General features: G+C 45.9%; 1 protein-coding gene across 2 annotated transcripts in view; it reads left to right on the forward strand.

Moving 5' to 3' along the window:
- Window positions 1–18,274, forward strand: part of LOC115129604 (neural cell adhesion molecule 2-like) — a 451,208-nt gene that overhangs the window by 415,961 nt on the left and 16,973 nt on the right. For both annotated transcript variants that reach the window (XM_029660150.2, XM_029660152.2), the window contains exon 15: window positions 8,244–8,451. In XM_029660150.2, coding sequence (XP_029516010.1) covers window positions 8,244–8,451 — 208 coding nt within the window. The remainder of the gene's footprint in view (window positions 1–8,243; window positions 8,452–18,274) is intronic.

Consider the following 18,274-nt stretch of genomic DNA (forward strand, 5'->3'; position numbering starts at 1 on the left):
CTCTCTATGTCCTCTTGTCCTACCTGGGCCTGCATTTATCTCCAACAGCCTGTGCATGGGGTATATGACTATGAAGTGTGTGTCTGTCTGGGTTGGTTATTGGCTCGCTGTGCAGGATCCTGGGCGTGAAGCATCTCAGACTATGCATATCTGGCTTTGTGAGTGACAGTGTTCTCTCTGTCTCTCTGTTGTGGAACTGGGGTGTTTTACTGTATGATTTGTACTATGTCTGTCCGGGTTATTGGCAGCAGCTTCTCAGAGGGGTTGGGTTAAAAGAGGAAGACACATTTCAGTTGAAGGCATTCAGTTGAACATCTGACTAGATATCCCCCTTTCCCTTTCCTTTCTTCCTGGGGTCCGAACACATTAATGCACTTACATTACACATAAAACACAAGATAAAACAGTACATGCTATAACATTATTACACCACTACATACAGTGCATTCAGGAAGAATTCAGACCCCTTGACTTTTTCCACATTTTGTTATCTTACAGATTTATTTTAAAATTGAATATTCATGCAAGCTACTCAATACTGCCCCCCAGTCACCAAGTAGTTAAGGACAATATAACAAGATAAATGTACTCTGAAAGTAGACACGTACGACTTACCAGGGTTGCATCTAAATGTTGTAAAACTTATGTGATTAATGAAGATAAAATGTGATTTTAGCCATCTAACTGAGATAATTGTTTTTCATATAATCTTTTGCCAAGTCAGTAACCACGCCCACGTGAGCGCTGAAATTGTGGCAACGTGATGAAACCACCCTCCAAGGTGAGTGCTTAAAATGACTCGCTGAAGAATGAACATATCAGACCAAAACATGCTGGGTTGCTGCCGGTATGTAAAGTGGTCCTAGTTCTAACCCGAATAATCAACCATTGAGACCAGTCTACGTGCAGCGCGAGCTGAATACATAAAAAATGGTTTAACACTACAAAACCAGAAAATAGTGTGACCCTCTGGAACTCTCAAGCAAAGAGGATAGGGACTATACCGGAACATTCCGTCTGCAACTGTTTAAATACCGGTAGCCTTGTAAACTTGACCGAGGACAATTGCGTGGGTAGTGCTGAAGGAACCAGTCTAACAAACACTCAGAGACAAAGAAGCTTACTACAACTTGTAAGGATATTGTGACTTCTGGTGGACAACCAGAGACTTGCATCGAACTCACCATTGACGGATCGAGTGGTGGACAGAGACGACAAAGACATACAAGCGTAAATATATTCGCTACCTTTCAAAAGTTTGGCGTCACTCAGAAATGTCCTTGTTTTCCATGAAAAGATACATGAAATGAGTTGCAAAATTAATAGGAAATATAGTCAAGACGTAAATAATGATTTTTAATTTAAACAATAATTGTCCTTCAAACTTTGCTTTCGTCAAAGAATCCTCCATTTGCAGCAATTACAGCCTTGCAGAAATGTGGCACTCTAGTTGTCAATTTGTTGAGGTAATCTGAAGAGATTTCACCCCATGCTTCCTGAACCACCTCCCACAAGTTGGATTGGCTTGATGGGCACTTCTTACGTAACATCTGGTCTAGCTGCTTCCACAACAGCTCAATAAGGTTATAATCCGGTGAATGTGCTGGCCACTCCATTATAGACAGAATACCAGCTGACTGCTTCTTCCCTAAATAGTTATTGCATAGTTTAGAGCTGTGCTTTGGGTCATTGTCCTGTTGTAGGAGGAAATTGGCTCCAATTAAGTGCCGTCCACAGGGTATGACATGGCGTTGCAAAATTAAGTGATAGCCTTCCTTCTTCAAGATCCCTTTACCCTGTACAAATCTCCCACTTTACCACCACCAAAGCACCCCCAGACCATCACATTGCCTCCACCATGCTTGACAGATGGCATCAAGCAATCCTCCAGCATCTTTTTATTTTTTCTGCGTATCACGAATGTTCTTCTTTGTGAGCACCTTTGTGAGCACCTAGATTTATCTGTCCATAAAAAAAATGTCCAATCTTCCTCTGTCTTGTGTCTGTGTTCTTTTGCCCATCTTAATCTTACATTTTTATTGGCCAGTCTGGGATGTGGCTTATTCTTTTTAACTCTGCCTAGAAGGCCAGCATCTCGGAGTCGCCTCTTCGCCATTGAGACTGGTGTTTTGCGGGTACTATTTAATGAACCTGCCAGTTGAGGACTTGTGGGGCATCTGTTTCTCAAACTAGACACTCTAATGTACTTGTCCTCTTGCTCAGTTGTGCACCGGGGCCTCCCACTCCTATTTCTATTCTGGTTAGAGATAGTTTGCGCTGTTCTGTGAAGGGAGTAGTATACATCAATGTACAAGATCTTCAGTTTCTTGGCAATTTATCACATGAAATAGCCTTAATTTCTCAGAAACAGAATAGACTGATGAGCAACAGAAGAAAGTCTTTGTTTCTGGCCACATAGAGCCTGTAAACGAACCCACAAATGCTGATGCTCCAGATACTCAACTAGTCTATAGAAGGCCAGTTTTATTTCTTCTTTAATTAGGACAACAGTTTTCAGCTTTGCTAAATGGTTTTGTAATGATCAATTAGCCTTTTAAAATGATTAACTTGGATTAGCTAACACAACGTGCCAAAGGAGTGATGGTTGCTTATAATCCAATCAAATCTACTTGTAAAGCCCTTCTTACATCAGCTGATATCTCAAAGTGCTGTATATAAACCCAGCCTAAAACCCCAAACAGCAAGCAATGCAGGTGTAGAAGCACAGTGGCTAAGAAAAACTCCCTAGAAAGGCCAGAACCAAGGAAGAAACCTAGAGAGGAACCAGGCTATGATGGGTGGCCAGTCCTCTTCTGGCTGTGCCTGGTGGAGATTATAACAGAACATGGCCAAGATGTTCAAAGGTTCATAGATAACCAACAGGGTCAAATAATAATGATCACAGTGATTGTCGAGGGTGCAACAGGTCAGCACCTCAGGAGTAAATGTCAGTTGGCTTTTCGTAGCCGATCACATTCTGAGTATCTCTACTGCAGTCTCTAGAGAGTTGAAAAAGCAGGTCTGGGACAGGTAGCACGTCCGGTGAACAGGTCAAGGTTCCATAGCCACAGGCAGAACAGTTGAAACTGGAGCAGCAGCACGGCCAGGTGGACTGGGGACAGCAAGGAGTCATCAGGCCATGTAGTCCTGAGGCATGGTCCTAGGTCTCAGGTCCTTAGAGAGAGAGAAATACTCCAGATATAACAGACTGACCCTAGCCCCCGACACATAAACTACTGGAGGCTGAGACAGGAGGGGTTAGGAGACACTGTGGCCCCATCCGACGATGCCCTCGGAACCCCACCCACTTTGCCAAGCACAGCCCCCACACCACTATCTTCAACCACCAATTTACCATCCTGAGACAAGGCCGAGTATAGCCCACAAAGATCTCCGCCACCGCACAACCCAAGGGGTTGTGACTCAACCCACTCAAGTGATGCACCCCTCCTAGGAACGGCATGGAAGAGCACCAGTAAGCCAGTGACTCAGCCCCCATAATAGGGTTAGAGGCAGAGAATCCCAGTGGAGAGAGGGTTTACTGCTAACCTACAAAGCATTACATGGGCTTGCTCCTACCTATCTTATCAGAGACAGGTATCCTATCAGAGACAGCAAGGGCGATTCATTGTTCCAGTGCCTTTCCATTCACCTTCACACTCCTGGGTCAGACTACACTCAATCATAGGACCTACTGAAGAGATCTTCAATAAAGACTTAAAGGTTGAGTCCGAGTCTGCGTCTCTCACATGGGTAGGCAGACCATTCCATAAAAATGGAACTCTATAGGAGAAAACCCTGCCTCCAGCTGTTTGCTTAGGTATTCTAGGGACAATAAGGAGGCCTGCATCTTGTGAACGTAGTGTACGTGTAGGTATGTACTGCAGGACCAAATCGGAAAGATAGGTAAGAGCAAGCCATTGTAATGCTTTGTAGGAAAAGCAGGAAGCCAGTGTTGAGAGGCTAGCACTGGAGTAATATGATCACATTTTTTGGTTCTAGTCAGAATTCTAGCAGCTGTGTTTAGCACTAACTGACGTTTATGTAGTGATTTACCTGGGTAGCCGGAAAGTAGATCATTGCAGTACTGTGTGTTTATGTATTTCTGTGTGATTATTTAGTGAGTATGTAAATACATAATTATTAAGCCATTTTGTGTATTGCTGATTTATACGTTAGGTTAGGGTTCATGCAGATATCCAAGAATTGTGCGACGTTCAGAATGAGACTGATGAGGTAATGATTAATAATTGACTGTGATTGATGTAAGAGATTTGTATCTTTAGAGTTTAAGTTGGGAGATAGTAACTTGTTAAATAACTTTTCCTGTAGTGCCCCAAGATTGCTAATGAGTTAATTGTTACATGATTAATTTAATCACATAATAATTAAACATAGTTCATTGATTTGATAAAATAACAGTCAACACATTAATGATATTCACATCATCATCTCCTATGCAGTTCCTTATAAACTCACTCACCGAATCAGCGTATAAATTGATATTATTCTCTGAGGCTACCCGGAACATTTATTTTTATTTTTTATAGTTTATTTTTATTTAACTTTTATTTAACTAGGCAAGTCAGTTAAGAACAAATTCTTATTTACAATGACGGCCTCGAAACAGTGGGTTAACTGCAGCATTGAAGATCCCCCAAGACCACAATGGCCTCCATCATTCTGAATTGGAAGTTGTTTGAAACCACCAAGACTCTTCTTTGAGCTGGACGCCTGGCCAAATTGAGCAATCTGGAGAAGGGCCTTGGTCAGGGAGGTCCAGAGAACCTTCCAGGAGGACAACCATCTCTGCAGCACTCCACCAATCAGGCCTTTATTGTCGACTGGCCAGGCGGAAGCCACTCCTCAGTAAAAGGCACATGACAGCCTGCTTGGAGTTTGCCAAACGGCACCTAAATGATTCTCAGATCATGAGAAACAAGATTTTCTGGTCTGATGAAACCAAGATTATACACTTGGGCCTGAATGCCAAGCGTCACGACCACCAACCTGGCACCATCCCTATTGTAAAGCATGGTGATGGCAGCATCATGCTGTGGGGATGTTTTTCAGTGGCAGGGACTGGGAGACTAGTTAGGATCGGGGAAAAGATTAACAGAGCAAAGTACAGAGAGATCCTTGATGAAAACCTGCTCCAGAGTGCTCAGGACCTCAGACTGGGGCAAAGGTTCACCTTCCAACAGGACAACAACCCTAAGCATACAGCCAAGACAACACAGGAGTGGCTTTAGGACAAGTTTCTGAATATCCTTGAGTAGCCCAGCCAGAGCCCGGAATTGAAGCCGATCAAACATCTCTGGAGAGACCTGAAAGTATCGACACTCCCCATCCAACCTGACAGAGCTTGAGAGGATCTGCAGAGAAGAATGGGAGAAACTCCCTGAATACAGGTGTGTCGAGCTAGTGTCATACCCAAGAAGACTCATGGCTGTAATCGGTGCCAAAGGTGCTTCAACAAAGTACTGAGTAAAGCGTCTGAATACTTAGGTATATATGTTATTTCCGGGGATATTTTTTTTATACATTTGCAAACATTTCTAAGAATCCATTTTTGCTTTGTCGTTATGGGGTATTGTGTGTCGATTAATGAGGGGGAAAAAACGATTTCATCAATTTTAGAATAAGGTTGTAACGTACATTTTTTTGGGAAAAGGTCAAGGGGTCTGAATACTTTCAGAATGCACTGTATCTACAATAAAAAAAATGTATAATACCATCATCCAACGTTATTTCAAATGATGTGTGTGTAGAGTGCTAGCGTTTGTGTGTGTATATGTGTGTGTGTCTCTTCACAGTCCACGCCATAAGGTGTCTTTTTATCTGATGTATTTATCTGATTCTACTGCTTGCATCAGTTACCTGATGTGGAATAGAGTTCCATGTAGTCATGGCTATATGTAGTACTGTGTGACTGCCATAGTCTGTTCTGGACTTGGGAATTGTGAAGAGACCTCTGGTGGCATGTCTTGTGGGGTATGCAGGGGTGTCCGAGCTGTGTGCTAGTAGTTTAAACAGACAGCTCGGTGCATTCATCTTGTCAACACTTCTTTAAAAAACAAGTAGTGATGAAGTCAATCTCTTCACTTTGAGCCATGACAGATTGACATGCATACTATTAATGTTAGCTCCCCATGTACATTTAAGGGCCAGCCATACTGCCCTGTTCTGAGCCAATTGTAAAGTCCTTCTTTGTGGCACCTGACCACACCTGAACAGTAGTCCAGGTGCGACAAAACAAGGGCCTGTAGGACTGCCTTGTTGATAATGTTGTTAAGAAGGCAAGAGCAGCGCTTTATGTCAACATGTTTTGACCATGTCAGTTTACAATCCAGGGTTACTCCAAGCAGTTTAGTCACCTCAACTTGCTCAATTTACACATTATTCATTACCAAATTTAGTTGAGGTTCATGGTTTACTGAATGATTTGTCCCAAATACAATGCTTTTAGTTTTTGAAATGTTTAGGAATAACTTATTCCTTTCCACCCATTCCGAAACCAGCTGCACCTCTTTGTTAACATATTCATATTCATAATCTCTTATTTAGAATGCTTATTTAGAACAGGCCAGTTTCGAATGACGCCACACTTTTTTCAGAAACTATTTACACAAACACAGTCCTTACAAAGTTATGTCCAGAATGCGAGCAGTTTATTTTTGGATGCAATGTTCAGACATTGACAGAAGTAGCTACAGCATAACACAATCATCCAAAATGTAGGCTACATTTGTCCTAGCGCCAACTGAGGAAAGATTGACATAACACAAGCGGTCATCTTTTCTAACTCTTGGCTGACATAAACTACAATATGAATTAGCTAATAGCAATTAGTATGTATAATTAATTACATCACAGGTGAGCTCACCATTTATCAAAATAATTGAGTAAAACACTTTCTAGAAATCAAAAGTAATCCGATGATAGGTAGTTTGTGCGCCCCGCCATGTTTTTTTCTTCTTTGCATAAACCAAAGATAATGAAACGAGACAAGATGAGTTTGGTCTGTTTATAGTATCCATGTTGAAGGGGGTGTGTCATCTACCATCGTTCACATCCCACCATTCACTTCCTGAAGTTCTCGAAAAATAAGTAACCCTTACTCACCTCGGTTTGTTATAACATTTTTGGTCCGACAGACGATTATGTGAAACTCAAAATGCATTGTATGTCAACAAACATGGCTCCACACATAGCTGGAATTAGCTTAGCTCATCATAATCAGTACAACCTTCTAAAAAGTATTTTACATACATAATAGGTGTCCATTACAATCTATGCAATAACCAGAATGCATTATTTGTCACCAGTACTTTAAAACGTGAACAAAACTGTAAATACATTTGGAACAGTGAGTGCATTCTGACGTCAAGTGCATAAAACAACTCACGCTGGCGCGACCGTTAGAGATATTTGGAACCCACGTACGAAAAGGTTAACATTTTTTACAGTGATTTTCTTAATGGCTGCATGAGTATTTGTACCTGGAATAAGCAATTTCATAAAGGTGTCACGTGAGGTGTCTGGTTGCTCCTAATTACACACCACAGACCAACAAATATTTTTTACATCAACAACATAGGAATCAATACAAAACGTATTGTATTACCTATCACACACTCTATTAGGTCCAACCTTTGGAACTTTGGTTTTCCTAGATATGGCTACTGTATTGTGATCACCACATCTGATGGATTTGTATACTGCTTTAAAGCACAATTCTGCAGCATCTGTAAAGGTGTGATCGATACATGTTGATTATATAATTATTGTGCTGTTTGTAACTACCCTGGTAGGTTGACTGATAACCTGAACCAGGTTGCAGGCATTGGTTACAGTTTGAAGCTTTTTCTTGAGTTGGCAGCTTGATGAAAACCAGTCAATATTTAAATCATCCAGAAAATATACCACGGTTGATATCACATACTGACTGTTAGCACTTGGTGGTCTATAGCAGCTTCCCGCAGGGCTCTCTCTGTTTCTCCCATCTAAGCAGACTCGCTGTTCCGCAGCTTGGGCCTGGGGGCAGTGGTGACTCGGTATATAACTTGTTGAGTGACAATACTCTCCCTGTCTGGCCTCCATCCAGCAGACTCCCTGTTCAGGGGCCTTGGACTCAGGCCTGTGGGTGGCCAGGGTTATGTTAATAAGATGTGTGTCACTTACTCTTTCTCTGTAACTCATTGAGTGACAGTACTCTCTCTCTCTGTCCGGCCTCCATCCAGCAGACTCCCTGTTCAGCGGCCTAGGGTTGGGGCCAGTGGTGGGCCTGGGCCTGGTCGGCGTCCTCCTGGTCCTCGTAGTGGTGGACGTCAGCTGCTACTTCCTGCGCCAGTGTGGCCTGCTCATGTGTATCACGCGCAAGCTCTGCAGCAAGAAGACGACCACCAGCGGCAAGAGCAAGGAGATGGAGGAGGGCAAGGCCGCCTACCTGTGAGTGGACCTTTGAATTGTGAAGACTGACCTTGTGTCATAGAATGTGTGATGTGACATTGTCAGGCAGTTATTCGCAAGTGATTGTTCACCTGCTCACTCAGTCATTTGCTTACTCACTCACTCCCTCGCTCCCTCACTCACTCAGAGTGTATCTCAATTCTTTCTACTCCCTTTTCCCTCATTACCCTTCTGATCTGGAAGAATTGGATAGGTGAAAGTTAATCCTCCATTTTGTTTCTGACATATTTATTTTCACCTGTCCAAACTTTACATATAATTGCAGATGATGGAAAGTAAGCCAATTTAGACTATTTAGACGCACACAAAGGCAGTTTATATCTCACCCGGACACTCCCCACTGTCAAAATATGTAAATCACTCATTCAATCATTTAATGCTCACTCTTCATTATGCAGAAATATACTTGGCACAGTTTGTATTTTCATATGAACTTGTATGTAGTATGTTTGGTGTGTATGCACGCTCGTGTTGGTGTTTGCACGTTCGTGCATGTGTGTCAAATCAAATCAAATTGTATTAGTCACATGCGCCGAATACAACAGGTGTTGGTTGACCTTACAGTGAAATGCTCACTTACCTAACCAACAATGTAGTTAAAAAAATATATACGGATAACAATAAGACATAAAAGTAACAAGTAATTAAAGAGCAGCAGTAAAATAACAACAGTGAGACTATATACAGGGGAGTACTGATACAGAGTCAACGTGCGGGGGCACCGGTTAGTTGAGGTAGTATGTACATGAAAGATTAGTGGAATCTGTGTGGGTAGCTGGACAGGTAGGATGACTGACAGTGAAGGTGAACAGGTGGTCACGTGTCAGGTGACAGAGAAATGGATGAGACTGAGGCAGGAATTCTTTTAACCATAAAGTGGTATATTTACTGGGTAGTCTGTGCTGCATCACAAAGGAAACAAATAACATGTATACAATCAAATTCATAATCAAAGATCAAATCATATCAGTCATTATTAACATAAGTTAGGGAATTCAACAGTCCAGTTCATTAAGAAGTCAATAGTAATCATCCGCGAGTCATTTAGGCTCATAACTATTTATCATAAATCATGAAAGAATACAAACAGTGAATGGTTATACAATCTATAATCCCCATGATCAAAGTCAATCAGTTAGCAAACAATGACGTTTCTCATTTCACGCTTTCAATAGTCTTCATGTGTACATATAATTAATTTCAATACACATGAACCATATCGATTGTGTAATTGGCCTATGAGGATCTGTAGGGCCGTGATCATTGACAATTCACATTACACAATATGTTTGAAGCTGCGCTCCAAGCCGCGCTCCGCGGTGATAACTATAAACAATAACTGAATGGCCCACTCTCCCGATCGCCACAGATAATTCAGAAAGGTAACATGAAAGGTAACAGAGTCGGTGGACTTACGTGGATTCATGGACGCACAGAACTTCTGAATGAGATGGAGTTAAGGAAGAGAAAGCAGCGAGATCAGGCGATGGCAATTTCCTCCTTTTATGGAGTTGAGATCTGTCGGACATTTCCACCTGACCTAATTAAACCGCCCCTGGCCCAGCTGAGTAAATGGCAATGAATTAAAGGAGTATTCCACCAACTCCATGGGCCTTTTCTACAGCCACCCCGGAAATTTGTTAAATTCCACACTCCTCAAAAAAGGCTCATTGCTCCCCGTCCTCTGTCATCTCAGGGAGAGGAATCAGTCGGGCAACTGGCCGGATATATGTCCGGTTCTTCACCTGGATCTCCACTGATCTAACACGACCATCGATCCCAGGCTTGGTCTTAGTTATACGGCCCACCGGCCAGGAGGCTCGAGGCAGCTGAGGGTCCACCATCATTACTACTTGGCCAGTTTCCAGGCTGGCCATTTCTCTCCGCCATTTCCCTCTGTGCTGTAGACTTGGTAGGTAATCGGGTCCAAAAATGGTCAGCTAAGATTTGGCTGTGTCGCCACCGGCGTCTGCCTACGAGGTTGGTATCAGCATACATGGCTTGAGGAAGTGACGCATCTCGGCGTCCCATCAAGAGCATATTCGGTGTAACCGGATCGGGGTCAGCGATGTCTGCAGAGAGATATCCCAAGGGTTTAGAGTTCAGAATCCCTTCCACCTCTATCAGGACAGTCCTCAAGACAGTTTCAGTGACAGTTTGGTCCCCCAGGACGACTCGTAAGGCAGTTTTTTCAGATTTGATCTCTCGCTCCCATGTTCCTCCAAAATGAGGAGCGCCTGGAGGGTTAAATTTGAATGAGATTTGTTGGCCCATCAGCTGATCCTGGAGGCTGGGTTCCATGGCTTGGAAGGCTTCCTCCAACCTGGCTTCTCCTGCCTTGAAGTTCGTACCTCTGTCAGCCAGGATCTCGTAGGGTTTCCCCGTCGGGAGATAAACCGTAGGGCCATGAGGAAGGCTTCCGTATCCAAACTCTCCAGTAGGTCCAGGTGGACACATCTGGTTGTCAAACACTTGAATAGAATGCCCCAGCGCTTTTCCACACGACGACCTAACTTGATCATCAAGGGGCCAAAGCAATCTACTCCTGTTGACCAGAAGGGTGGTTTAAGGAGGCGCAAGCGAGCAGGGGGTAAATCTGCCATTTTGGGCACCGTAGCTCCGGCCCGCCATCTCTGACATTCTACGCAGGCGTATTGGTGCTTACGAATGGCTCCTCGTCCTCCAATTATCCAGTACTTCCGCCTCATCTCCCCATAGACCCTCTCTGGCCCTGGGTGGAGAAGCCGCTCATCATAACTCTTGATGAGGAGCCTGGTAAAGAGGGTGTCTGGAGTCAAGGATAATTGGGTGGATAGCATCTGGGTCCAAAACCTCTGCTTGGCGCAGCCTCCCTCCGACTCTGATCACTCCAAGGATTGGATCATATTCTGGGGCAAGAGAGAGAAGACGGCTGTCCTTAGCCACTTCCCTACCGGCTTTCAGAGCTTTTAACTCCTCAGGGAAGCTAACTGCTTGTGCTTGCTGGAGGAGTAGTGTCTCTGCCGCGAGGGAGGTAGGTATAGAAGCCACCCCATCTGAGGTCTGGTTTGTGGCTGTGATCAGATCCGGCAGTGTTTGGGATTGTGTTAGGTCAGGGAGAGCCGTTGTTGGTTCCGTAGAAATGCTGTAGCATTGGGCGGACTTCCTTAACTCATGAGCTTCAGTTGGTTGCGGAGGGGCCGCACGCCTGGGGGCTGTCGGCCACTCTTTCTCTGGTTGGGACAAGAATGGTGGTCCCAAGCTCCAGCGATGGGGTTTAGCCAATTCCTTAAGGGTTTTACCTCTAGTAATGTCATCAGCAGGATTGTTTATGCTATCAACATACCTCCAGTCCTGGACTTCTGTTAGTTCTTGGATTTCCGCAATGCGAGTTCCGACAAACACCTTATACCTGCAGGACTCCGACTTGAGCCAGGTCAATACAGTGGTCGAATCACTCCAGTAGATGACCCGTTGGATTGGCAAGGTGAGCTCGGCTCGCAAGGTAGAGGCCAACTGGGCTCCAGAAAGGGCAGCACTGAGTTCCAGCCTAGGCATTGACAACTGCTTCTTGGGTGCGACCCTGGACCTGGCCATGACAAAGGAGACATGGGTGTGGCCTGCCTTATCCTCCACTCTAAGATAGGAAACCGCCCCATAGGCTCGCTCCGAAGCGTCACAGAACACATGCAGTTCCAGGCATAATCCCAGTTGGTCAGCACAGGATGGTACATAACATCTTGGCATTTGGACATCAGAGAGCTCCGTTAACTCAGTTTCCCAACAGATCCATCGTTCCACTAGGTCAGCCGGGTGGATTGGTTCATCCCAGTCCCCCTTGGTCTGCCACAGGTCCTGGACTAAGACTTTGGCCCGTGTTGTGTATGGCAGGATATACCCAAGGGGATCGTATTGACTGGCCAGGGTCCGGTAGATGGTGCGCAGAGTGGGGGTTTCGGTACTCGGGGATGAGCGGTGCTTATACCCCAGGGTATCCGGTATGCAGCTCCACCTCAGTCCTAGAGTGGGCTCTTCTGGGTTAGCACCAGACTGCGTTAGCCATAGTTCACTGCTACTGGACCTAGCTTGTGGCGGGAGGTGCTGGATAACCTCCACTCTGTTACTAGCCCACTGTCGGACCTCAAATCCCCCTTTGGACAGGAGATTCCGTACTTTATCAAGGAGTGATTTCGCTTCAGCCGTGGATGGGATGCTCTGTAAGCAGTTATCCACATAGAAGGCATTTTCCACTGAATCCAATACTTCTGGGTCACTGTCTGGATGCTCCCGTGCGTGTCTCTGCAGAGCGTATATGGCACAGCAAGGACTGCAGGTGGTGCCAAATGGGAGTACCTGCCATTCATAGATTGTGGGCTCTGCATCTCGTTCCATATCCCGCCATATGAACCGGAGCAGTGTGGTGTCGGAAGGCAGTAAACGAATCTGATGAAACATGGCTTTGATGTCTCCACTGATGGCTGTAGAGTGCTGTCGGAACCGGAGAAGGACACCGAGCAAGGAAGGACCTAAGGTTGGTCCGGGGAGTAGACAGTCATTCAGGCTTTGACCAGCTGCTTGGAATGAACAGTTGAAGACAAGTCTATACTTCCCACCATGTTGCTGGATAACATGGTGAGGGAGATACCAGGATTCACGGAGTGCGTTTCCCTCTTCATGAGCTGTCACTTCAGTGACGTAGCCTGCCTTCACAAGGTTATGAATCTCTCGGTTATGAACTTCTGCAAGCTCAGGATTCTTCACCAGGCGTCGCTCCGTTCCACGCAGTAGTGGGAGTACAGCCCGTGTCGTGGTTGCCAGAGGAGGATGGTTGGGCACCCGTAGCAGTGGGGTTGCATACCTGCGAACGCCATCCATTTCAGTGGTGGTGGTGCTCTTCTCCAGGAGGTCTAATGCATAGGAGTCATTTTTCGAGCGAGTGACCTCCTGTAGCTTCCGGTTGGAGAAGGTGTCCATCTTCCAGAGCATCTCAACATTCCGAAGGAGGTCAGTGGCTGCATCTGGAGAGAAGTAGATGGGATGGACCTTGCACCGCCCAACCCAAGGATGTATGGACAGCAATGGGTCCTCCTTCTGGTCCAGCTCGTATAGGCTCAGTCGGGGTGACGAGATGTGGGTGGTCTGACCCAATCAGGATAAGTGGCGCTACTCTGGCCAGGTTAGGAAGAGGCAATCCTCGTAGATGAGGATATTGTTTCTGTAGAACACTTACCGGGCAGGAGTGCTCTGCGAGATTCAAGCCATCTGCCGTGAAGGCATTGGTGATGTTATAGGCCACGTCCCTGTTTCCTGAAGGTGAAATGCTAAAGGTTACAGCAGAGCCTTTCATTTGGATAACATCATGTCGCACCGTTCTGAGATTAAGGGTCTCGGGGGTCCCTTCCAGGTTAAGCTGACGGGTGGCCGCTGTGAGAATGATTGTTCTTTCTGACCCATCATCTAGAACGGCGAATGTATCAATGCTTCTCCCTTCACTTTGCAGAGTGACCTTGACCACCTTCAACATGACCCTTGGAGACCGGTTCTGCTGGTCGAGATACAGCTCCTTTGCAGCTCCTACCATGAGCATACTCTGCTCCTTCTTTGCTTGGGGAATTAGATCATGCAACACGGTGAGATGGATTTCTTTACAGAGGTTGCAGGGTTTCCTCAATGTGCAGGTCTCCACCTTATGGCTACGGGCACACTTGTAGCATCGCTCGCCTGAAGTGATCCAGGCCTTCAATTGAGTTTGAGTGAGCTTTTTTACTCTGGGGCATGAGCCAAGGAAGTGCCCCTTACTATTGCAATATGGGCAGTAAAGCTGGAATTTGATGTTCTTACTCTTGAGAGGGGTCTTCTTCCCGGGTTCCTCCCCGGCCTCACTATTTAAGTACATGGTAGTGGGATTTGGCCTTTTCTGTCCCTGCTGGCGTTCAAACTCCTTCCTTCCCCCGGTGGCTATGGCGGAGATTGTGGCCTGGTGAGCGATGCTCTTCGCCTTTGCCTTCACCTCCAACCATGCGGCCAGGTCTCTGAGAGCATAGGTGCTTCTCGAGCCCTCTTTCAGGATGCCCTTATTCAAACAATGTTCAATGAAACTGTCTCTGAGGTACACTGGAAGTTTGCCAAGAAGCCGGTCCACGTGGGAGCCACATTTAAACTCGTTCCCATCTTCTCCTTCAACGGATTGGAGCATCGAGGTCAGGGATTGGACAGCCAGGGAGAATTCTTGGAAGGCAGCATGGTCTCCCATTTTAATTGGAGACGTGTTCAGGATGTTGTTTAGTTCATTCTGGACCAGCTGACGTGGCTCACCATATCTCGTCTTCAGGGCCTGGAGAGCTGCAGTGTATGGTGTTGCGGAGTGCATAAAGGATTGGGCCAGCCTGTATGCACTGGGAAACCGCAAATGATCCATTAGTACTTGGTATTTGTAGCGTTCTGACAGATGACTGTGAATACCCAGTAGGCTCTCCAATGCCATTTCCAAAAGGACAAATTCACTCTCCTTTCCATTTTCAAAGTATGGCAGTTTGGGTCTGGGAATTCCATAGGCTGAGGCTACTAGAAGTTTCATGATGTTGGTTCCCTCTTCTGGTTGCGTGAAGGATAAACCCGGGACTTCTGATGAGCCCACTGTGGCCTCATTGGGCCGGTCCCCTACTGTCCCAGACCCACCATTTGTGGCAGCCGGAATTGGGCGAGAGCCCTCCGACCTGTTGTTTGAGGACTGGCCTGGCCCTGTTCGAAAGGAACGATTTGCCTTGGTTGGTAATTGGCGGAAAGGGGAAGGAGTGATGCTTTGTCCAGATGGAGGAATGCTAACTTGTATCACTGGCGGAGCGGCCTGTCTCCCGTGCTCCGTGTTGGCTGTTGACCCCGGAGCCTCCGAGGACTGTGTGCCATGCTGTACCAGAGGGGCAGATTGGGAAAGAAAGGCAGACAGTTCAGGTCCATGTGGAGGGGTGGTCAGGTCAACTCCCTGTTCGTTCCTCTCCAGGAAGGATGAGACCATCCGTGCCTCCTCTAATTCCCTTCTGGCTTGACGGTGCCGTCGCTGCTGTGCCAGGTCCTTGGCAATGAATTCCCTTTCCTGTAGAGCTCTACGGGCCTGCACATCCAATTGGTGACATCGTTTGTCAGCCTGTCGTTCCTCCTCAATCTGACGCTCAATTTCTTCCAAAGCTAATAGTTTCATCCTCTCTTGTAGGACAGCGGTCTGTGAATCGCTGAGGGCTAGTGAATGGCGGCTGCCATGGCCACTTCCAAAGGGGTATCCACTGGTCGAACTCCCACTCCGTCTAGAGTGCTTCGACGATTTCCCATTAGTTAAGGGGTGAGCGGAGCCTGCCTCTGGAAGCTGGTCGACCTGTGCAGTGGGAGTTACCTCCTCCATAGGTTCTTCACGTAGACCACTTTCCTGCTCCAAAGCAGTTTCCGGTCCTTGGCTCAGAGGGGATGGTTGATGGCTGAAACATATAGTTGATCCATCAACTCTTTGAGCTCTGGTGGGCTTGCCCTTTGATGTCGGAACCTCGACCACATAGTCCTTAAGATAACCAGGTGCTTGCCTGGTTCTTCTGGTGCTGCTGGTGGTTGAGGATGAAGCCTTTGTTGGTTTAGGCTTAGCTCCTGGATATTTCCTTTGTTCCAAGACCTTTCCCTCAGCTGCTCTCTCCTCCTCTCTTCTTCCTTCCAGTGGAGACAATTCTTCCCTCTCCGCCTCCATTTCCTTTTCACCTGTCTTTGGTTCGGTCATCATCTGGCTCGAAGGACCATTGAAAGATTAGTGGAATCTGTGTGGGTAGCTGGACAGGTTGGATGACTGTCAGTGAAGGTGAACAGGTGGTCACGTGTCAGGTGACAGAGAAATGGATGAGACTGAGGCAGGAATTCTTTTAACCATAAAGTGGTATATTTACTGGGTAGTCTGTGCTGCATCACAAAGGAAACAAATAACATGTATACAATCAAATTCATAATCAAAGATCAAATCATATCAGTCATTATTAACATAAGTTAGGGAATTCAACAGTCCAGTTCATTAAGAAGTCAATAGTAATCATCCGCGAGTCATTTAGGCTCATAACTATTTATCATAAATCATGAAAGAATACAAACAGTGAATGGTTATACAATCTATAATCCCCATGATCAAAGTCAATCAGTTAGCAAACAATGACGTTTCTCATTTCACGCTTTCAATAGTCTTCATGTGTACATATAATTAATTTCAATACACATGAACCATATCGATTGTGTAATTGGCCTATGAGGATCTGTAGGGCCGTGATCATTGACAATTCACATTACACAATATGTTTGAAGCTGCGCTCCAAGCCGCGCTCCGCGGTGATAACTATAAACAATAACTGAATGGCCCACTCTCCCGATCGCCACAGATAATTCAGAAAGGTAACATGAAAGGTAACAGAGTCGGTGGACTTACGTGGATTCATGGACGCACAGAACTTCTGAATGAGATGGAGTTAAGGAAGAGAAAGCAGCGAGATCAGGCGATGGCAATTTCCTCCTTTTATGGAGTTGAGATCTGTCGGACATTTCCACCTGAAAAAGCGCCCCTGGCCCAGCTGAGTAAATGGCAATGAATTAAAGGAGTATTCCACCAACTCCATGGGCCTTTTCTACAGTACATGTAGATAGTTATTTAAGTGACTATACATAGATGACATACAGAGAGTAGCAGGTGTGTAAAGAAGGGGGGGAGCAATGTAAATAGTCTGGGTAGCCATTTCACTAGATGTTCATGAGTCTTATGGCTTGGGAGTAGAAGCTGTTAAGAATTCTCTTGGACCTAGACTTGGCGCTCCGGTACCGCTTGCCGTGCAGTAGCAGAGAGAACAGTCTATGACTAGGGTGGCTGGAGTCTTTGACAATTTTAAGGGCTGTCCTCTGACACCACCTGGTATAGAGGTCCTGGATGGCAGGAAGCTTGGCCCCAGTGATGTACTAGACCGTTCACACTACCATCTGTAGTGCCTTGCGGTCAGAGGCCAAGCAGTCGCCATACCAGGCAGTGATGTAACAATTCAGGATGCGCTCAATTGTGCATCTGTAGAACATTTTGAGGATCTGAGGACCCATGCCAAATCTTTTCAGTCTCCTGAGAGGGATTGCGTTTTGTCGTGCCCTCTTCACGGCTGTCCTGGTGTGCTTGGATCATGTTAGTTTGTTGGTGATGAGGACACCAAGGAACTTGAAGCTCTCAACCTGCTCCACTGCAGCCCCGTCGATGAGAATGGGGGTGTGCTCGGTCCTCTTTTTTCTGTAGTCCACAATCATCTCCTTTGTCTTGATCACATTGAGGCAGAGGTTGTTGTCCTGGCACCACACGGCCAGGTCTCTGACCTCCTCCCTATAAGCTGTCTCGTCCATGTTGGTGATCTGGCCTACCACTGTTGTGTTATCGTCAAATGTAATGATGGTGTTGGAGTCATGCCTGGTAGTGCAGTCATGAGTGAACAGGGAGGACACAAGAGGGGACTGAGCGAACACCCCTGAGGGGCCCCTATGTTGAGGATCAGCGTAACAGATGAGTTATTACCTACCCTTACCACCAGGGGGCGGCCCGTCAGGAAGTCCAGGATCCAGTTGCAGAGGGAGGTGTTTAGTCCCAGGGTCCTTAGCTTATTGATGAGCTTTGAGGGCGCTATGACATTGACCTCTGAGCTGTAGTCAATGACTAGTATTCTCACATACTAAGTGATCCTTTTGTCCAGGTGGGAAAGGGCAGTGTGGAGAGCAATAGAGATTGCATCATCTGTGGATCTGTTGCGGAATGCAAATTGGAGTGGGTCTAAGG

Source organism: Oncorhynchus nerka, linkage group LG5 (assembly GCF_034236695.1).
Source record: "Oncorhynchus nerka isolate Pitt River linkage group LG5, Oner_Uvic_2.0, whole genome shotgun sequence".
Lineage (NCBI taxonomy): Eukaryota > Metazoa > Chordata > Actinopteri > Salmoniformes > Salmonidae > Oncorhynchus > Oncorhynchus nerka.